The following is a 23770-nucleotide window of genomic DNA, read 5'->3' as shown; positions in this document are numbered from 1 at the left end:
TTTACACGTAAAAATGCTGCCTGTCTCTCCAATCTCATTCTTCAAGGGTAAGCGAGACGTGATGTTGTTATTGTATGGTGCTATTTGACAGATTCGTAGATAATCGGTAAATGTCAAAATGTTCTGTGCGATGTAGTTCATATTTCTTCCAGCAGGTTCGCCACTATCGTTCTATTGCGCATGGGCGGCCGCCATCGAAATACCAATTATTGCATGAAAATTCAGAAGCTTCTAAACTTTTTTGATCCATGCATGCAATCTTGGAGCTTGCATGGTAATACATGTTTACACATGCATTTTCTTATTATGGCCGCGGTAATACGTACTATCAGCAATGAATCCATGCACATGTAAACGGGGTATATGAACGTGACAAACCTATGCAAATTAAACTAATACTTACCCTACCTATCTTATACGGTAAATCAATGTGTAATGAGGGGTGAAAGGACTACATAGAATTAGTTGTAAACAATGATAAAGAAAATCTTCTCGTGTATACAAGATCTCTATAGGTGGAAGTAAAACATTATAATATGAAAGTGATGGCAAAAAAAGAGAACCAGAATCATCAATTTTCATTCAAACTCTGATGAGATAGAGGGTAAGTAGGTACTTATTTATTACTGCATAGAAAAATAGCACTTAGGTAGGTAAGTCAAAGTGAAATTGCCTTCAGAATTTTTGACAGAGGAATTATAAAAGGCTCCATCTGGTAAGAAGATTCAAGATCTTAGTTTTACGTAAGCTTGTATTTGTTATTCTACATGTGAATGTAGTTAAAGTATCCCCATATTCACCGAGCTGGCTGAGGAACTACCCAGGTAGGTACCATTTTAAAAAATCCCACCATAATGACGTAATGCCAACCGTACAACCTACTTATATTATTACAGACCTACAAACTTATCTGAAGAATGGCCAAAAGTGGAACTATGAATTACCATAGGACGCCATTTTGAAAATGCCATTCGAATGTCAGATTTTGTGCAGTTACGAGACGTGATTGGGTAGTTTTCGACAATGGCTCCCCCATCTCATTCTTCAGATAAGTTTGTAGGTCTGTAATTCTGAAGGGAATATTTTCTGAAAGTGGTATAGGTTAACAAAAGATGGCAGCATTTAGCGTACGTATTTATTTTTAAAATTAAATATTTTTTCTAAATTCTTTACATGCGTCTCTCTTTGAGCCATATTATAAATTAAAATTGGTATGGTTACATTACGAGCGAATAACTGCAAGCGCACAGACAAAAAGTAGAGTCGTGAACTTAATTTGTAATTCATAGACAAAAACAAAAATGACACAACTCTACGCCAACAACGGCCATATTGGCTTTGCTCGGCGCGAATACTGATATTATTGTTGCCGCTGCAAACGTCGATCGGTTTTTCTAAAATAATATTCATCGTATTTTTTTATTTTTGTACCAGAATCAACTTGCAGCATTATGTAAAGTGTAAACGGGTGAAAACAGCCGTCAAAATCATTATTGGCTATCGCATAATAATAAAATGAAAATAGGATTCTGACTTTTAGACGAAGCTATTTGCATGCAAAATGTCGAAAGTTGCCTATGACTTGGACAACTCTGGGGGGCTTATGCCCGTAAGTTTTTACTACTATTTCACTAGTATATTATTTAAGTTTGATTATATCTATGTAACAGATCTTTTGGTGTGTTATTATTCCAGTTATAATCTAAAATACCCATCCACACAAATGTCAAATTTAACAAAGATGGCCGCCTAGAATGTTTAAGATTTTGTTCGTTATATGCCGATAAATCAATTTTTATTCAATTTATAGTGTCATAGAACCATGGAATAAATTCAAAGTCATGTTTAACTATATATGTGCATACTTTCTGCCAGTTTCAAGTGTTTTATGAAACGTAAACACTATTATTTGCATTCATTAATATCTTCATGTAGTTGTACATTTGTGATTTTCAGTGCTACTGTAGTCTGGGTGTTTATTTATTATTGCATTGATAGCAGTATTAATAGTAATACTAATGTAATTGGGGATAGTAGCCTATAGTAATGTCTTAGAGAAGAATTGGAACTGTTTATCGAAGGTTATCATGGCATGTACAAATGTTTATGAGTGCTTCCAATGAGGCTTGATTTTTCGCTGGGCTCATACAGACGTTCTTTACAAATGAAAATCGTACATTGACAACAGTTTTGGCAAACCCGATATAAAATCTCATTGGCTGAAACACACTCAATACTAATCATTCGATTCCTTATTGCAGTGGTTCTTAACCGGTGCACCGCGGAGCACTGGTGCACCGTTAGCATGTTGCAAGTGCACAGCGAAAAAATGATAAAAACAGAAAAATCCGCGAAATAGAGAAAACCGAAAAAGTCCTTCGCGAAATTATGAAAGCCGACAAAAGATGTAATGTGATTTCGATTTTGCCGAATCGGCTTTAACGAAAACATTGCCGAGGGAATTATTTCCGACAGAACATTTAACGGTTCTAGTCGGTTATGTGGAATACAGCGGCAAACACATTTTGAAAATACCCTATATACTGGATTATTTGTCAGTTAGGGTTAGTTTAGGTTAGGTTTGGTTAGATTTGGTTAGGTTAATCTAACAAATAATCCAGTATATCGGCTATTTTCAAAATGTGTTTGCCGCTGCATTCCACATAACCGACTTGTACCCATTTAACTTTATTGGAAGAAAATATTGCATTTACAACATATTATAGAAAATTATTACTGGATATGAAATCCATTTGCTACGACTGATACATCGAGTTGTGAATTTTCGTACCAAGAATGAGAAGAATTGGTCACATTGTCAATGGATCGTACTCTAAAAATTTAATTTTCTGGAGGAATTTTGGATTTCTTTCCAAAACAAATATCCAGCTCTACATAAGGGCACTGAAAATCTTGTTACAGTTTTCAACATTATATTTGTGTGAACTCGGTTTCTCAACAATAACTAATATAAAAACTAAACGAGAAAAACTTACGAATGTGTAACCTTTTCTTTAACTGTTATGTAATCTGTTTAATTTGTAATAAAAGTTATGTCTGCATTGTTTCTGACCGTTTGATTTTGGTGCACCGCAATTTTTTCTTATGACCTAAAGTGCACTGTGACTTTGAAAAGGTTAAGAACCACTGCCTTATTGGCTGCATATCATTTAATACCAATACGCCGACCAATGAATGGTTTATGAAGTATCTCAAAATGTGTATGCATAAAATCCATCTGAATTTCACCAAAGATCTATCCTACATGGGTGTTTTCCGAGGCACCCGGCTGGGTTTCAGATTCCGATAGTTCACTCTGTATTTAACCTGTTTTATTGTGAGTTTTTTTGATGTGTTGCAGCTGATACGAGCGCTGATAAAGCCCCCAGACGAGGAGGCGAATCAATCGAAGCCTAAGAAGTCGCAGCACCCTTACTACAAACGGCCCGGGAAGGGTCACAACCGAGATTGCTGTGATGCATGCGACGAGGGCGGTGACCTCATCTGTTGTGACCGCTGTCCAGCCAGCTTCCACCTTGCCTGCCAGTAATAACCATTCACCATTTATCTCGTTTATAATGAGATGTATATTTCAAAAAACTGATCCACATATCATCGCCGTAGATGTCAAGGGAGTCAGGCCTCAAATTTGACAAAGATGAGAAGTATACAAAAGCATTTTAAAACCATCAAAGATGCCGCGGTCAATGGATTTGACCCACAAAACTCTTTTGACTACCACGCAAGTGTGCCAACTGTACATTTCAATATTCAATGGTCAAGAGATATAACACACAAAACTTCTAAAACACTATTTTTCATAGTTATTCATTTAATTAATAAAAAGATAACATTACACAGTATATTCTATGTTCAGTTTCACCGTTCTATTTTTAAAAACAAAATTCATTCAAAAATACAATGCGCACCGATCTCTCAGCTTTATGATTTTGAGGACTGGCTCCCTTGCCATCTACGGCAACGATATATGGTTGATATGTGACAAAAAATACTATAGTAAAACTCCAATTTTACACTTTTAAAGGGACTGCTTTGAGTTACCCCATCTCCACTCGGCATGTATATGCAGCCGCAGTTTGTGCACGGCTGCCTTCCGTGACGCTATAAACGTGTCAGAATGAAAAGATTTTAATGCCACACATCCTTGTCCCGAAGCGATGCTGCACGGGACTGATGTAGCAGCCATGGGCTGTCAAAAATAAATAATATATTGGGGGTATTGAAAAATGTGTCCAGAAATTTGTACGTATGTGGTTGGCCGTAGCACACTTCACTGTGAGATATAACGGAAATCGATGGCTGTATAGATAGAACAGATTAATGAATAAAATTCTATACTATATTCTATGCTATACTGCCCCCATAAGCAAAAAGGCAGCTTTTCGCCAAAGTCACATTTTGAGAAAATGAGACATTAACGTTTTTTCAACTTTTCTTAATAAATTTTTAAATAATTTGTATGAATCATTTGATATATGGTATAAGCAAAAATCAGTATATTTTTAATCGATGCTGTGTTTTTGGTTATGAAACTCGTTATGTCGTTTTGTTTAGAATAACTACCGTTTTTGTGAAAAAAACCGAATAACAATATGTCGATTATTATACTGAAATAAATTTTATACCGCTTTTGACTTTGTGTCAAATGGTTCAAAATTTCACGTACAGCATTATCTGTACACTAACTCAATTTGTTATTTTTGTCGAAAAGCTGCCCTTTTCCTTATGAGGGCAGTATATCCCAATACACTACATTTTGATGCAGGGTTTTGAATGTGTAAGTATCCTACGAAAATGAACCACATTATAGACATGTTATAGTGTGTGTTACAACCCTCAAATACACTAATATTGAATAAGCGTCAATGCATAAACCGAGAGCAGTTGTCAGAATGAAGGACACTCTTAGAATGACGTATTCTTCTATATTCCAGATCGGTTGCCTGTTACTCCACACCCGTTAGGTATTTCAGTTCCCATTATTTGTAAGTTCCCTTGCTGTATAGCAGTGGCGAAGGGTGGAGGTAGGCTGTTAAGATCCTCCATAAATAGTGCACATTAAACTTTTTCAGACATACATATTTGTTTTCATTGAAATAAGACTACAATTTACAGAAAGTGTTGGTTAGTTTTTAAAATTCAATTAAACCCTGAGAAACCAAGCCATAATAGATAATAGTCAAAAAATACATATCTATCTATAAAATATCTAAAATTATGCAATTAAATCATACATAACTTTGAATATTTTATAGACAGAATAATATTTTTTATTTATTATAGTTTGGCTTAGGCAGGGCTTAATGAAATAAAAAAATTAACCAACAATATGTGTAATATGTATTTTTAATCCAACGAAAACAAATAACTATGAATGAAAAAGTGTGCACAATTTTGTCGTATCGCCCAAATTAGACCAAAACTATTATGGTTTCGTTTAGGCAGGGTTTAATTGATTTTTAAAAACTAACTAACACGATCTGTAAATTGTAGTCTTAGTTCAATAAAAACAAATACATATGACTAACAAAGTTTAGTGTGCACTATTTATAGCGAATCTTAACAGCCTACCTCCACCCTTCGCCACTGCTGTATAGTATTCATGTCTAATGGTACGTTTACATCTGACACTTATACCATTATACTTATTTTATGTGTCGGACATAAAATTTCATTTACTGTTTACACCTGCATGGATCTGACATAAAATTCTGGTATACTTCTCGTTGAAATAAAGTCTCGACACTTTATTCAATGGCAACATTGGAATAAATATATGCGGTGTTTACATATGATATTGTAATTTATTCGGACACTTATTTTGTATACTTCTCAAAAACGTTATGTCAGTTGTCAATATGGGAATGTTAAAAAAGAAAGCAGCGAGTGTTATTATTTTAAGTCTTTTGGCAACAAAAAGGAGGAAAAAATGGTCTAGATGGGTGCGGGAATGGATTCAGCGACGAGAAGAACTAGGTGCCTTCCGTTTAATGTCAGAGCTTAAAATCGAAGATCCAACTCAATTTGTGAACTTTAGTTTGCAAGATTGGACCTTTTGCCAAAAAACAAGACACACAATTCAGAAATGCGTAGAAGAACGATTAACAGTAACATTGCGATATCTAGCACTTGATCGTCATTGCATATTCAATATAATATTATCATACCTAATACGAGTGCAGGTGTGGGCCAAAATGAATTAGGTAATACCATTTGAAGCGCATTTTTTCTTCACAGAGTGCATCAGAATTAATCGTATGTGCCGAGAACAAGCGATATTTTATTTTCGAACAAAATCCATAGAACACGGCACATCCGATTTATTTCTCATTGTCTATGATTTTTGACAGATCGCTACAGTACATTTATTAACGTAAACGTTGGGCATACATTCATGGTGTACCTATGATTATTGATTGTCCGTTGTTTTAGAAATATACATATGCAATTCACTAGGTACCTGTCAAACTACGAATATTGTGTCAGGTACTTGACATAAAAGTAGACGGTGGTCCAACTTCGGTGATATATCGCTCCAAGTTCGAACTTGTCGAATACGCGGTGTTTACATTTGCGTATATAAGTAGATTGAATAAGTGGTAGGTGAGAGTCGACACACGCAAAATAAGTGGCAGATACAAATATACTTACTGTTTACACTTAAGTGAATATGGTGTCATACATAAATATGACGATATTAGTGTCAAATGTAAACGTACCATAACCACCGGAATACAAGGGAAAGACATAATAAAATAGGTATGTAAGTAAATTAGATATGCAATTATATTAAATTCTGAATGATTCGAAAGTAGGTTAGCAAGTAGAAAAATCTGATAATAATGACAGCGTTATTAACAGATATTTGATACCATTCGATATCAAATTAATGTTCTTATCGAATCTAATGAAATTGGAACATTACTGTCTGCAATGCTCCACGAACGACACATATTTTTTTATATTAATGCTATTCGTCCATCTCTTTCCAGTAACACAGCTCACTGTGAATTGTGCTATGGAGAAATATATGCCGGCTCTCACATTAAAACTCGTGTCGCCTGTAACATGTCGATGTGACGTCATCGTTATTCACAAAACACACGTTGCCAAACGGAGCTCCGCAGATTGGTCAAATGCGACTTTTCTCTTCTCGGGCAGCGAGTCGAAGACGCCAGGACACATTACGAACACCTACAAATTGGTCATTCCTATACCGGCTAGCCGATCGCCGCATCCAAATATTTATATGTGTCAGAGGCTACGGAGAACTGTCGCTAGGTAGATGCGTGGTCTTCAGATGCAACACCGGCGTTGTTTGAAGGTTTGATTTTTATGGATGTGCGGCAAACGAAGCGAGTTTAGATGTGAGAGCCGGCTAATGCGTACAATTTACCCAGATGTAATGAAAAAAAAATTGTTTGGTTTTGATCATATCGTCGGTCCCTATTAAAAAAGTCGGATCTGAAATTTTGTCATTTTCGGATTATTACGTAAAAGTTATTTAAACACTTTAAACATTTATACCACAATCACAGTTTTTTTTGTTTGTTTGAAAAAATTCGAGATACTCAAGTTAAAAATGACAGATCTACCGATAGTGTCCGAATAACAATGTCGGTTCTTACCAACCGACATTGTTGGCTGGGCGTGGGTGAGCAAGATGCGTCGGATCTGACAGTTGATGCTATGTTCACCGGACAGACGGATGTTTTTATAAACATTTCTATAACCCGTATTTTTATTCATTATGGCAAGCAATAGGTCACAAAGGATATTTGATGAAACATCTTTGATTGCTCGTACTGAAAAATAGCATTTTGCAGATCCGCCTTTATTAAGGGACCGACGATATTATGTCATATTATGTGTTCTTTCATCTTTTCAAGAGTGTTCCTTTTTAGTTGAGTCGTATTAAGGTTTTTTATTACCTGGAAATACTTCCCTTAAAGGGTGAGTGCATATGAGTAGGTTAAAAGCAAAAGGGCTACTCTCTATCACCCAAATCATTGGGGTGGGTATGTAAGCTGATGAAAACGATTACACAGTTTTGAGGAGGATTATAGCTACATTATAAAATATATTATACTACTTACTAGAATCGTGTCAGGAAACCTGTGTATTCATGTCTAAATATCAGTGGCGAAGGGTGGAGGTAGGCTGTTAAGATTCGCTATAAATAGTGCACACTAAACTTTTTTAGTCATATGTATTTGTTTTTATTGAACTAAGACTACAATTTACAGATGGTGTTAGTTAGTTTTTAAAAATCAATTAAACCATGCCTAAACGAAACCATAATAGTTTTGGTCTAATTTGGGGAATACGACAAAATTGTGGGTACTTTTTCATTCATAGTTATTTGTTTTCGTTGGATTAAATATACATATTACACATATTGTTGGTTAATTTTTTTAATTCATTAAGCCCTGACTAAACCAAACTATAATAAATAAAAAATATTATTCTATTTATAAAATATTCAAAGTTATGTATGATTTAATTGTATAATTTTAGATATTTTATAGATACACATGTATTTTTTGGACTATTATCTATTATGGCTTGGTTTCTCAGGGTTTAATTGAATTTTAAAAACTAACCAACACTATCTGTAAATTGTAGTCTTAGTTCAATGAAAACAAATATGTATGTCTGAAAAAGTTTAATGTGCACTATTTATGGCGGATCTTAACAGCCTACCTCCACCCTTCGCCACTGCTAAATATAACATGGTTCTTGTCGGTTTACACTTGACAGGAAGCCAGCAGCAAACAAATTTTGAAAATAGCCGATATACTGGATTATTTGTTAGGTTAGGCTAAGTTAGGTTAGGCAATGTTAGGTTAGGTTAGGTTAGGTTTTCATTCTTGAATTTTGCCAAAATCAGCTATGAAAATTGAATTAATCTTCATATTGAATCTAATAAAATTTGAGACCGAATAGAATACGGTCATTTCTTTCCGATAGAAAGCTCACCGCGAATTGTACCAAGGTGAAATGTTTTACGTACAATTTACTTATAACCTACTAGAATATTATACTGAAAACTTCAACCATTGTGTAAATTAAACATAACGTTATTTGCTTTGATTTGAACATTGTGCATTTAAAAAATGAAATTACCCAATAACGTCTCGTTATTTCTTGCTTATTTTATGAAGACATACATATTTATGCAACTAATTTTGCCTGTTGCGCAAGGTTACATGTAGATTGTACGTAAAACATTTCACCGTGGCACAGTTCGCCGTGAGCTTTCTATCGGAAAGAGATGACCATATACTACACGGTTTCCAATTTTGTTAGACTCAATATGAAAATTAATTCAATTTTCATGGCCGATTTGGCAAATGAATGTATCATGAATTCACGAATGAAAACCTAACCTGACCTAACCTAACAAATAATCAGTTATTTTCAAAATTTGGTTTCCGCTGGAATCCTGTAAACTGACAAGAACCGTGTTTTATTTAGACATGAATTTTATTTCAGTACTATACGACCCAAAGAGGTTGGACAGTCTTTAATATACGACCATATATTTCCGATACGACATTTCACGGTGAAATGTGATACGGCGAACTGCATACGTACAAATCTTTGGACACGGTTGCACAATCGGTAGATCTTCGTGTGATAGATTACTGTACCATAGATTTGAGTTGTGTGGAGTAACCAAAATGATAAACATAATGTTCATACATCGAATAAAGCTGATGATATGGTACACAAAAATAAAACAAGTCATGATAATCGAACAACAGCGAATGTGTTTTGAATGAGATAATTTTGTCTTCCGAACTTAAAAAGTAACGGTTTTCCTTTCGGTCCCAGTGCGGTCCCGTGTGTTGGTGTCTGTGATATCGGTACATTTGTTGTTTCTTTCAGTGATCCTCCTTTAGAGGAAGCCGACATACCTCTGGGCCAGTGGCTGTGTCTGGAGTGCAGGTCTGCCGGCGAAAAACCTCGGCCCATCTCTCCATCCACTAGCCACCGAAGTTTTGAAAGTGACAAAAAGTCCAGGTGAGAATCCATCGTCATTCTTCCGATTCATGTAGATTCATGAACATAGCCAGTTTTATTACCATGTACCCTAAAGCCTTGTTAACCCCTAGTTATCCTCATCGCAGATCTGTTGTTAAATATATACTGGTCTTTTAACGTGCCGATTGTTCGATAATAATAAATGTATTTTGTGTTTAGCAGATATCTAAAGATATTTTTGTAAATGCATTCAAACCCTTTAAAAAACCAATAAATGCAATTGAGTGGTTTGGTATTGAAGTCGGGCAGACAACACTTCACACTGAATTCATGTTTTAATTGATTATGTTGGTTCAAGTGATGTCACAGTCGTTTTCATATAGTTTTTTCAGTTTAATGTTCGTATATAATATCAAAAACAGACACTTGACACAAAGTCAGTTTTGTTGTTGACCAATCGCTGAGCTAGATTCTACTTAAAATATAATGGCAGACGGTCTTGCAGCTATGTGCTAACGTCGTTCTAAAATAAAGAATTTCCGTTTTTTTTTCCATAATAAAGGTGTTTTCCGATTGTTTTGAAGGAAATGTATTAATTACAATGAACTCGAGTAATAATTTATATTAATACTATCGGCCGAAGGTACGTGATGGAATTTGAATTTAAATTCTACTGGATATAAGTTTTGTACTATTCCATTTGAGTCGTTTTTTGCTACCCGGGTTTCGCCTTTCGGCATCTTCAGGCACTGTGTGCACTCACCAAAAGGCAAATACACACTGACAACGAATACCGTTAAGAGCGTACATAAGTGAAACGACAAATAATTTTCAACTATAGGTGCGACGAAATTTTGGACTCGCTGGCAATCGGAGAGCGAAAGTCGAGCTGTGAACACGTCAATTTGTTTCGTGATGGCGACGGGGGTATTAATTCTTAAATCGTGTAAAAATGACTAAAAACCGTTACCCATTCATTTGAAAAAGAAAACATGTCAATGAATATATTATTATTGTTACTAATAGAACAATACACAGAACATTAAATGGACGCATGTTGAATTTTTATGACAAATTATGTTTTGTTCTGCAGGCGTCGTTTGCACAATCTTCGTTTTAGACTGTACCCAGCTGTAGTATAGCCTTAACTCTACTTATATAACAAACAAACGATGGCAGCGCGGCTTAAGCGTCAGCCTATGACGTCGTGGGTCCCACATTCGAATCCTGGGTCTGCCAAGTACACATTGTTTTTCAATTTGTATATGACATCCATTTCTCGTAAAAAAAAAAAAACAAAATCTGTAAATACAAATCTCCACTCCGTGTAGGCCCATATGATTCTATTAGGATCGGACATGGTCGGAATGAATGAATATAACAAATTAATACAATAAAGTAGGTAAAAACTTTTATCACCTACTTATTAAGTCAACGATCACAATAAAAATTATAACAAACAAATTATGAATCAGGGTGCTTGTAAAAAACCCATACCTTATCAAAAAATTAATACTACTTACTGAGGGCACTTGATAGAATTTCAATTTAATTCCAATTGATTTAAGTTTTGTACTACATATTCCATTTCAGTCGCTTTTGCGACCTGGGTTTCACCTTTTGGTATTTTCAGGTACTATGCGTACTCATCACACGCAGTGTGCGTAATAAAATAGTACAAAACTTAAATTAATTAGAATTTAAATTATTTGATATTCATTGAGATGGCAAACTACATTGGCGATGCATTAATTTTGTCAGATCGCTCCGAGTGAACCGCTCAAACTCTTGCGTCAGCTCCACCAGCAGTTCCAGCCGCAAGAATGACAAAGACAGAGACTCCAATGAGAAGGATGGCGCTAGCATAGAATGTAAAGACAAGGAGAAGACCGCTATGACCATGGAGACGGCACTGCCTGTCAAAGAACCCCCTGTTGAAGATAAAGACCTCACCCCCATGGAGTTGTTAGTGAAGGCCGCCAAGGTGATGAACCCCCGCCAATTCGAGCTGCCTCGGGAGATGAGGGTGCACTGCCCCTTCCCGGGCACCGAGAAAGACGTTGTGGTGAGTGCCGCCAAGGCGGTCGCCTACACCAGAGACTCAGCGGGCTGCGTGCCGCTTCCTGCCAAGCTGTGCTTTAACTGCCGCACCAGTTGCAGAACTGCTCCCCTGCTGCAATGCGATTATTGCTCCCTGCTTTATCATCAGGTATATTTTTTATTGTCTTCATTTATAATTTTGTAACTATGTAATGTGTTGGGAGGACAAACATTCTTCTATGCAGATCGTCTTAGCGAACAATATCGATATTGGTTAATTTATTGTTAACGTCAAGCACGCGCGAGAGGAGTAAAACTTTTAGTTTCGCTCTCCATTAATTATAAGTAACACCCATAGTAAATTACATATAATTGGATTTTTATTCAATGTTTTATTCACTTAATAGAAAAAATCATTTTCTATTTTGACAACTGACATGAATCAAATATAATTTTCTGAACAAAAAAATAAACATTCTTATGTTGCCATCTGTGAATACTAACACAAACTAGTACTTTTTATGAAAATTTATAATTTATTGGTTTGCGTCAACAATAATAGTTTCGGTACAGTTCGGTTATGAGGAATACAGCGGAAAACACATTTTGAAAATACTCGATATACTGGATTATTTGTTAGTTTGGTTTAGTTTAGGTTAGGTTTGGTTAGGTACCATAGTTTCTTCTATATATAACCATTATATACATTAAAAAAAAATTATTCACCCGATGCCTGCAATGGCGCAATCGCGCTTGCTAAGTGCGAGGTCTATGGATGGATCCCACACGCTGATATAGTGTGAAATAGGCGGCGGCTTGGAGAACTAGATCCCCATCTCGCGTTTCAGTACTTACGCCAGCCACCAGGTCTCACGTTAATTATTGTTAATTAATTTTTTGTATTGGTTAATTTTTTTTATTCAGCTTTTCCTACCGAACCATAATCCATAAAAAATATTATTTTATCTAGCATAATTTTAGATATTTTAGAGATAGACGAATATTTTTTGACTATTATCTATTATGGCTCGTTTTACGCAGACTTCAATTGAATTTTAAAAACTAACCAACACTGTCTGCAAACAAATATGTATGACCGACAAAAATCAGTGTGTACTATTTCTGTTGGATCTTAACAGCCTTCCTCCACCTTTCGCCACTGGTGTACGATGATGTCTTCAAATGTTTGTTTAAAAACTGTGGTACTATATGAATGTATGTGTTTTCAGGACTGCTTGGATCCCCCACTTACTGCTCTTCCAGTCGGAAGGTGGATGTGTCCGAATCACGTGGAACAGTTCATTGTGAGTGAGAATTTGATTAAAAATTTCATTCCTATCTCTGGAAGCATCTACTGTGGTCTAGTAGAATGTCTTCTCTGATGCTTGTGTGTTTGATCCTGTGCAAGGACCCGATTGGTGAAACGGATGGTTCACATTCATGTCATAAAAAAAAGTTTGTTAATATATTATATCCTCTACTCCGACCCTTATGAGGCTATTCGTTTCAAAGTCGGTAACCTATCTCATTCTATTCTCATTTTGTAAGTACTTTTGTATTGTATGTATACTCAAAATATTAAATATAGCTATGTTTATTAGTTGTAATAGAATTAATCCGTAGGTTATCAAAAAGTTATTTATATTGATCAGCCGTCATTTTTTATATTTTACTACTAACTTTAAACATCATTTTTTATAATCGTTTACTATAAACATACCACATAAGCGTGAAGTTCGATAGTTTTGATAGAAAATATGATGTAGTTAGAGCAACACTTAGCGAGAGAAAACGATGCAATAGGCTTCATGTAGAGCCGGGTACTCATTAACGAGTCCTAACTGTAAACACCTCTAAATATGGTCATGACGTCAGTGGTCTGCATGTAACCGATGGCGCGCCGTCATATCAGCAGTATTCGTTCTGAGCTGAAACATGTATGAATTGATAGCTAGTGCAGCATATATTTTTATAGACTAATTCATAAAGACAAACGTTGTCGACAACGTTGGTGGAGTCACGACATGTATAAAAGAGGAAGCAGTTTACTTACTGTTTTAAAATATTAATATATCAGTGGTAATTACAAGAACTTTACACATTCTGAGGAATCTGCAAAATCAACCCGTTTTTCAATTCCTGCGGTGAATGCTTGCAATGAACCCATGTCGTCATGAATTTTTTGACAGTCTGATTGTCATAATGTTTACATTTTTGCGCTATCCATTAAACAGCTGATACATGGCGAAAATATGTAGTTTATTACTTTTATTACATTTTTATTATTTATGGCCCACGGTGGCCGCGCGGCTTAAGCGTTGGATTATCACGCCGTGGGTCTCAGGTTCGAATCCTGGGTCTGGCAAGCACACATATTGTTTTTCAATTTGTGTGTGAGTCAGGGTATGGACCTAATAGGTTGAGCAAGTGGCTGACATCCATTTCTCGTAAAAAACAAAATCTGTTAATACAAACCTCTACCCTGTGGAGGCCCATATGATCCTATTAGGATCGGACATGGTCGAAAAAAAAAATGTATTTATTGGAGAAAATGTTTCATATAATGAGTAGATTAATAGTAATTTTCTCTTGTAAAAATCCACTAAAATTCTGCCGATGGAAAAATGCTTTGAATCACCTTCTGTCGCCGTTTTATTTTATTTTCCAAACCAATATTAACCAATACGAATATCCAATATTAGAAACATTCCTATAATCGATACAGTTTATGGAAATTAAATCAATTTATACTATTTGCAGCGATTACATTCTCTTTCACAAATTCACATAATTAAATTATTTTTTAACAAGACGAGGCAGATGTTAATAATCGCTTATCGCAAACTGTTATGGAATTAATTAACGCACGGAAAAATGTGAAACTGTCTGAAAGGCTTCATCATAGTGACGCTGTGCATGCGTGGTTGTCAGGATTGGCAGCTGGTGAACTCGATATCGGCGAGTGAGCGGGTGGCGCTCTGGCAGAAGCTGAGCGGGCCGGTGGATGAGGACGCCGTGCGGCTGGAGTTCATTCGAAAAGCGCGGCGCCGGCACCCGCCTTTCCGCCTCCGCCTGCCGCGCGCGCCCACCCGCGGGCGCATGCAGGTGCCGCCCATGGTCTGCTACCACTACAAACACCCGCCTTCTCTGTTGCCCTCCAGGAGGGAGACCGTGCGCTGCCAAGCAGGTACATAATATTCTCATTTCTCAATCTTACGAACCCGATTCCATACCTTTAAACTTGTTGCCCATTTTGTTTTCTATACACTAGTTGCGAAATGAACCGTAATCCACCAGCAACCAAAACGTATGGCTGTAAAATGTACCTTTGGTGCACTGATTAAGTTAGCCACATGTGACTTCGCATTGCAGGCTCTTTTGTAGAGAACTGCACACACTGCTTTGACATTTATTAGGCAATTTGCAGGAAATCTTAAATATATAAATAACCAATAATATCACACATCGACACCCCCCTCAGTACTCAGTGTCAGTAAATATAGTAGTCGCAACGTCATTACATATACTGTAGGCACCAAAAATGTTGAAAAAACATGGGAGATGGAGCCTAAGTGTATGAAATTTAAGCAAAAAAAGATCCTCTGGTCCACTGATTAAGTTAGCTACAAATGATTGCATTGCAGGAGGTTTATTTTCAGAGAACTTCACACTACTGCTGTTCGTTTGCCAATTTGCAGGGTATATAAAGAAAGACAATCCGTCATGATGAGTAGATAAGCAACCAATAATACTAGATTTCAGCATTATTATTTAGTTGAAAAATCCTGTAAAATTTGTGTAAAATCGTTAATAACTGCACTCGAGCAAATAATCACAATGAACATACAGTCGAACTTGGTTATTACTATCACGAGCAAAACTGTTAATGTGTCAATCATTTCAAAACAACATTTTCTACCCTAAGCAATAAAATCCGACCGGGCAGTTAAACAGACCGATTCCGCCGGGATCGCATTACGTTTATGACACTAGTCAAGTGTCTAAGTACCTAATTGGTGTTTTCGCCGACAACATTGAAAAAGTGTCCACGCATATGGTTGAAATTGCATGTAAAAAATCCAAGCTTTGTGAAGTCAGTAGGTACCTACCAGCGCCGGCGGCTCAGAACTTCATTACAATAAACAACTTCTTTTGTAGTTTATGAATGCCATGCTTGTTTCGGGGATTTTTACAATGGTTTTCAGATTTTTTATGTTCTATGCTTAAATGGATCGTGGCGCGAAAAATGTTATATAACGATATAACAAGCAAATTCAGGCGGTCCCGTCTTCCTCGTAATAACCAAGTTCGACTGTAATTTTAAATTGGCAGCCATTGCAGTTATATCAACTTAGTCATGCTTCATGCGTTTGCTAAATAATTTCAAATGTCATAACAGAAAATAAAAGCTCCTATAAACATAATTAAATTTCCAAATAATTCATTGATACATACAAAGAATTATCTCTAGTATTAAGAAATATTGCTTGCTTGTGATTCAACAGATATATTGTATGTAATATTTTTTTGTTTTTAGTACTGAAGACGTCTCGTAATTTTGAAATGGCGATGACAGACGAAGATGAGAGTGAAGCTAAACAAACGATCTGCATGAACCTGCACTGTCCACGGTATCTCGAGAAGAACTCCGTCTGTGAACATCCTCTGTCCGATTCGGAAGACGAACGAGAGGCCGACGCGGCCGAGGACCTCGAAGCTATCGCCGCCGTACGAACAGAAAGAAAAGACACTCTGGCGCGCTCTAGAGAACCCGACAGAACCACCCCCGATGTGATGAGTCACAAGAGAAAAAAAACAGACCTCGATGATAAAATGGACACCGGGAAAACAAAAAAGGAAAATATCTCTGTAGCATCTTTAGACGAATCGGATATAACTTTCAGTCTAGAACATAAAGACCCGAAAGAAACAAGAGAAATTATGATAAAAGTAGAAGAACGGCTTAAAAGGCTTGACGGAAGATTAGTGAAAATACTTGCGTACGAACGCTTGGAACAGATCGTGGACGACGGGATGACAGAGTTGGTCACCGACAACATCGATCGCGCCAATCTGGCTCGGTACGGATTCCAGTACGTGTCGCTTCCCAGCCAGCTGCTCAGCGTCGAGGACATGGAACGGATAGGGAGAGAGGCGGCCGGTGCGGTCGCCCCCAGAGAGGAGGTGCTCCGCCTCCGCAGGACGCAGAACGCCCGCCAGCTGCCGCCCCCGGCCCCATGCCGTGTCTCGCCCACCGCTCCCGTGTCTTCCCTCACCGCCATGCCCATTAGGGCCACTCTCTGCCCTGTAGAGAGACCTGCCAGGTATTACATGTCACATTTATTTGCATTGCTGTCAAATACTTTCACAGTATCGATATGAACCTTCGCTAGAATTATAAACTTTAGTTTATTATAGTTAGATACTTAGATATTTAATATTTGACTTGCTTGTCTACTTGTTGGTTTAAATCGTAATGTTCGTGTAGTTCTTTCGCATATTTCGTTAATTTGCGCCGGATGTCCGTCTTCCAGTCATCCCAGCGTACTGGACCAATATTGATGAAACTTTTACAGCTTATAGACTACACTGTTGGTACAAATTTAGTAGTTTCAATTCGTTCTCTCAAAAAGTTCCGAATTTACAAGATAAAACTTTCACACTTGCAACAATTTTCGATGAGTAGGTAAAGTGGCCATATAGCAGCGGTGAAGTGGTGAGATGTGGGTAGAGGGCTGCATGCCTAGATCCAACCGTTGTCTATATATGGATGAATTACATTTAAATTGAAACAATCTTATTTCTTCTATTTTGTGGACGAAGTTGTGAGCTTATCACTATTTCTATATGTTATATAATATAGTTTAGCGCATCAATGCTGTAGACAGGACTGCTATCGGCGGTAGTTGTATCATATTTATGTATTGAGGCGGTTAATTGTTACAATAAGTTAACTGTCTGAACTGTCAAAAAGTGCTATGTTTTAAGAGCACCCCTCTTGGCTGTGTCAACTTTTAGAGCGAGATAGACAGTTTAGATGTCTAACTTATTGTAATATCTCATAATATCTCGATACATAAATATGATAAACTACCCTCGATAGCCGCCGATTGCATCCTTGTGTATAGAATAGATGTGCAGGAGGTTAACAAGAAAGTGCGTGACACACGTTGGTTATAGCAACTACATGAAATATAAAATTAGGCCTTATTACTATAGTATAGTCACATTTCACATATTTTGTTGGTGTCGTTATAATTATTGTTATTGAGCTTAATATATCCATGAATTGTTATGGTTTGATTACAGGAAAGGCTTGGGAGACGGTCTGGGCAGACCGGTGCCGATGAGGCTGTCTCGACTTAGTATAGGACTGGGAGGCTGCGACCTCTCCTTAGACAATTACGGATCCTGTCGATTCGTCTCCGATCGTCACGCCGTCATTTTCTTCGACCGGGTCAGTGCTCTCCGATATAACATTGACATAGCTATGAGATGTTCGGTGTTGGATTCTCCATTTACTTAGGCTGTGCCAACCTGGCGGCGGATTGACCGTGATGAACGGAAAGGCTTTAAAAGGCCTCGGGCGTCCCTAATTCGCGGAAAGCGACTTCGGACAAACCCAGATCGGAGCAGATACTAGAGTAGGCCCAAGACCCACATAGGGTTGCATACCAAGAAGAAGAAGAAATTTTAAAATAAAATTACTAACTTAACTGTAACTGACGTCCGGTGCTATCCAAATTTTATTATTGAAGTTCTTGTACTTATGAATTATGTTTGTTTTGTTAATATTTCCACGTGATTTCATTATTCGGAAGGCCGTATGTAACGGAGGCGAGGGGTGGAGGTAGGCTGTTAAGATTCAACGTACGTAGTGCACACTAAACTCTTGTCAGTCATGTTTATTTGTTTTCATTGAACTAAGAATACAATTTGCAGATGTTGCTGGTTAGTTTTTAAAATTCAATTATACCTTGCCTAAGCCAAACTATAATAGTTTAGGTATGCTATGGTTGATCCGACAAAAATAATACACACTTTATCAGTCATACTTATTTGTTTCCATAATCAATTGAAAATATTCTTCTATCTATAATAATATATCTAAAATTATGTACCTATGGTTTAATGGCATAATTATGGATATTATATAGATAAACGAATATATTTTGACTATTATCTACTATGGCTTGGATTAGGCAGGGTTTACTTGAATTTTAAAAACTAACAAACACTATAATAGACGTATTGTAGTCTTAGTTGAATGAAAATAAATACGATTGACTGACGAAGTTTAGGGTGCACTACGTATTTATGTCAGATCATGCATACCTCCTCCACCCTTCACGACTGATGTGTAATCAGAGAAATAAAAACAAAAATTGGCATACACATCATGAGCATTCCGATAGCCTTCTGCACCTTTTAATTTAAGGGAAGATCTCCGATAAGCAAGACTTTGGTAGAGGAAAAACATCCTGGCACAAGAATTTCAGCGACTGTTTTGAGCTTAGCAATTCCATCATTTTCATCTATTTACAGCACATTCCTGCCGAGACACCGAGTCAACTCATAGCTGATGTCCGATAACAAAAAAACATAAGTACAAAAAAAAGAGGTGTGCAGTTGTTGCTCCTCTGTTTAGACAGTATGATGGTATTTCTACATTACTTATCTAATCGCCGATTGCTATTTAGTGGGTTGGAGAGTCTATCACATGTTTGTCATGAAATCGCTTTCGAACATCCATACCCATGAGGTAACCTCAACTTATTCGTTGTCTTTTCACAGGTGACACACCACTTTGAGCTGTTGAACTATTCAGAGTTCGGTACGTGCGTCAACGGTCAATTGTATTCCTGCGATTTCACCGAGAGAAAGAGACAGGAGGAAGACGGGGGCACAGGCGCCGAAGAGAAGGCTTCCGCTCTCAGAGCCATCGCTGCCAAACGGCAAGGAAGGCCCCACGTTAACACTAATCTTAGGTATGGATTTCAACAATTTGTTATATTATGAATTTTAAGGGTGCATCCAAAAAGTTTGACCGTACAAAATAGGCTTATGAAATTTGACTAATGAAACACTTAATTTAGTTTTTAGTGTCATAAATTTGGTAGCCATAATTAATGTTTTGTAAGTTGGCGGCGTTAATTAATTAATTATTGTAGAAAACACTACAACATGCCATGAGACGCAATAGATATACCATCATAAATCGTCAGATGTTCGAATTTAGAACTAAGCTCGTCTCAGTATAGAAAGTATGAAATGATATGTCAAATGTTAGCATGTGGTGCCCTCACTCAGCAGACTAGTGTAGTTAGTAATAGAAGTGAAACAATCACAGACACCTTGCCAATTGAACTTGAAGCCCCCGGACGAAAGGCACTGACTACGAGGGCCGCATGGAGAGGTGTATGTTTAGGCACAAAAAGGACACAAAAAGACACAAAAAGGAATCCTTAGCAAACGAGAGTGTGTGATGTAATGACGTATGCCGATACCAGGGCTGTCCTTACACAGGCCGCGGCAGTTCTAATGGTAGTGCTAGATATTGCATAACCTCGAATGTTCCTAGTAAATGAATTAATTTTTTAATCATTTTACAATATTGCTTTCAAAGTATAAGCAATAATTAGCACTGCGATCGAAATTCACAGTTTCGTGTCGCGGTCTGAATATAGTGGCCATTTAACTTGTCGACAGGATGGCTACTCCAGCGAATGTTATAATTCAGTGTTACCCGAGGGATTTAAAACAACCAAAAGTCCACCCAAGGTACATTGGATTGAAGAATTTTTAAGGTTCAGCATAATTTTATGACAGTGAAGAACAAGGAACCGAGGATAGTGGAGAAAACTTGAGTAGGCCTTCATCAAGCAGTAGATTTAATATAGGCTGATATGTAACCTACATAATTGAGTGTTTCTAATTATGTAGTATGTAATTTGTTGTAATGTTTTGCAGTATGAGTCCTGCCCGGCCGCATGGCGTGTGCCTATGTCCAGAGGGTGGCAACACGAGAGAGCCCTTGGTGGCGGGATGGGAGGGCTCAGCGGTGCTGCAGCACGGTGCCCTGCTGCAGTTCGGCTGCCTCATGTTCGTGTTTGCCATCACTGACGCGCCTCACTCCCATCACACCTCACCTGTCACTCATTAGCCGGTTCACTTTCACGGTGAGAAAACAATGACTGTTTAAGATTCAAATGAAATTGAAGCAATAAGAAGACGTTTACTGTGCGGCAAGTTTAATGTGAAGCGTGGCCGTTTCGAGAACTACAATATTGACATAGATCGCAGCGCCACGACGGCGGCCATGACACTTCAACTTATCATTTTCGCACTGTAGTCTACTGATTAAGTAGCTACAATTGATTTTGCATTATAGGTTCATTTGAAAAGAACACTTTTATGACATTCCACAATAATTTTAGATTCACCCAATTCGTTAATTACGTATGTGCAAATATTGCCAAAATTCATCTTGAATATTTAAATTGATAGGATTGGATAGTGTACAATATTAATTTAGACTTTTTGATATTTCACGCATCTCACATACTATTGCCGTATCAAATGCAGAATATAAAATTTACTTATAAACACTTATGGAAAGATTCTCCCGTGTCAATTTTATGAAGGCAGCCAAAAGCAATACATTGATCATCATTTATAAGATAAGCAATCACATAAAAAACCGAGAAATGTGTACATGCGTTATGTAAACTAATAATAATTTGAAAATCGAACTGTTTTCAAAATTCCTAATACGGAATTCGTGAGTCCTTCTATTGAGAGTCCAATTCTTTTGAGGTTCTATTATCTACATCGTTGGTAATTTTCTACAAACACGTATCTCAAAAAACAACTTTTCAGGATAGACAAATGACAACTTTATTCTCTCAGTTTTTAATTTAGAAATAAATTTTCTTCTATGAAATATCCATTTAGTATAGTTACACATATTTTCATGAAAAAAATGTTATGTTTCTTCAATTTATCGCACTATGCTTTCAACCAATCAGTCATATTGTCGAAGATACGAGAATGCTTTGCAACTTTACTGTGAATATTACTGCAGCAAACACGTATCTTGACTTACGAGAAAGAACTTCAGTATAATCATCTGTTGGAGTTCAGTATTCTGTATACTTACTTACAAACACGTAACTCAAGATACGGGTTTATAATATTTATAGAAGTTTTTTTTATTGTGATAAGAGTTTTTTGTTATTGCTTAAATCTACTAAAAAAAAGTCCCTTGAACATTATTTTCATATAAAACCATACCTTTAATTCGAATTTCGTAATTCGAAATGATTTCACAGTCCTGGCATATAAAAATATTCAATAAATCGTAATAAAGTACACTATTTCATGAGCCATTCATTGAAAATTGTGACAGAATTTTCATAAAATATCAAAAATTACTCATTTTATGAAGGTAATAAAAATAATCCTGACATTTTATGACCCATTAACACACATAGAATCAGAAATTTAGTAGGCACATCTATGATCGTAAATGAAATTAATGAAAAACAAAAATTTAATAAAATTTATTTAAAAAAAAATTTTTTTCACAATTTTAATATTTTTTTCAAAATACATTTCATATTTCGTATTTCTTTCGATTTTCGGTCCAGTGGAATTCATATTAACGAGGTTCTACTGTACATAACATCATTCAAGCCTAAAACTTACTTTAAAAAAATTTACCCTTCGCTTTTCCAACATGCAATCGTTGCCACTGACCTATATGTTACATACCCAATGTAATTAATTCTTTTTGTCTTGCAGAATCATCATCATCATCGTCAATACCACCGTCATGTTGTCATGAAGAGAGTGATATAACAATAATAATAATTTAGTGCAACGTTCGGTTAGTTAGTTTTATTATGTTAATAATAAAAGATCAATAATTTGTTCAAAATGACTTGAATTAGTCTCTTTTATAACGACCATTGTTAAAAATGCCTCGTGGATTGTGATTAATAATAAAATTCACCGATCGATATTAACCGAAAGGAACCTGTATTCACCGAGCAACCAGTTGCAACAACTCTACGCATAGATGTACTGTTCTACGTTTGCATCGCATCTGCCTCGTTGTAGGATGTGACTGTGACACTAACCTTTGCAGTGACTCAATGGTTTTTTTTTTACCAATTATCACAGTTTTTACTCTCTGTATCCGTTCCCTGGCAGAATGTATTTTCGTGGTAATTTACTGCATTATGTGTTTATAGATCATAACGTTGTAGTGAAACTAAAATGATTGGTTTCAAGTTGTCTTTCCATAATATGAGGCTTTTATGTATGTATATACTATCGAACACGACCAAGTCGATTAATATTTTTTAACGCTATGGTAAGATTATAAATAAAATCATTAATAATTTAATTTAATTCAACTCTTAGAGACTTGGGTTAGCAAAGAAATACATTTAAATATATGACTTACTGTCAATCTAACAGTGCCGATGACGCATTAGTTATTAAATTTTGATAATATTTTTATTACTCTTCGTAAATTACACAATTATGTTTTAAAAGGGTCTGTCGCAATGGGGAATGGGACAACTGGGCGCTGCACTGTCAAATGAAATAAATAGACGTTCGTTACGATTTTATACAGAAAGTAGACGAGGAATTTTAATCAGTTTCTATCTACTATTTAGCCAGCTCGCACATCTAAATTGCCTCGTCTGTCTAG

General features: G+C 36.5%; 1 protein-coding gene across 1 annotated transcript; it reads left to right on the top strand.

Moving 5' to 3' along the window:
• Positions 1-1329: 1329 nt before the first annotated feature.
• On the top strand, positions 1330-23489 carry LOC147069697 (PHD finger protein 12). The gene is made up of 11 exons (XM_085950669.1): positions 1330-1609; positions 3362-3546; positions 9913-10047; positions 11770-12217; positions 13278-13352; positions 14980-15235; positions 16586-17372; positions 18358-18505; positions 19843-20036; positions 21019-21227; positions 22852-23489. Exons 1-10 carry the CDS (start codon positions 1562-1564, stop codon positions 21209-21211), a joined length of 2469 nt encoding a protein of 822 aa, XP_085806795.1. The 5' UTR covers positions 1330-1561; the 3' UTR covers positions 21212-21227; positions 22852-23489.
• The last annotated feature ends 281 nt before the right edge of the window (positions 23490-23770 follow it).

Source organism: Rhyacophila brunnea, unplaced genomic scaffold, assembly GCF_057557595.1.
Source record: "Rhyacophila brunnea isolate RB1 unplaced genomic scaffold, BYU_Rbru_1.0 scaffold_23, whole genome shotgun sequence".
In the NCBI taxonomy this organism is placed as follows: Eukaryota; Metazoa; Arthropoda; class Insecta; order Trichoptera; family Rhyacophilidae; genus Rhyacophila; species Rhyacophila brunnea.
Note: the sequence above shows the minus strand (reverse complement) of the source record. Positions and strands in the feature narration are given on the sequence as shown.

Coding starts and splice junctions, on each gene's coding strand:
- LOC147069697 (XM_085950669.1), top strand. CDS start 1,562: ATGTCGAAAGTTGCCTATGACTTGGACAACTCTGGGGGGCTTATGCCC. Junction 3,547..9,912: donor AGCTTCCACCTTGCCTGCCA/GTAATAACCATT, acceptor TGTTTCTTTCAG/TGATCCTCCTTTAGAGGAAG. Junction 13,353..14,979: donor ATCACGTGGAACAGTTCATT/GTGAGTGAGAAT, acceptor CGTGGTTGTCAG/GATTGGCAGCTGGTGAACTC.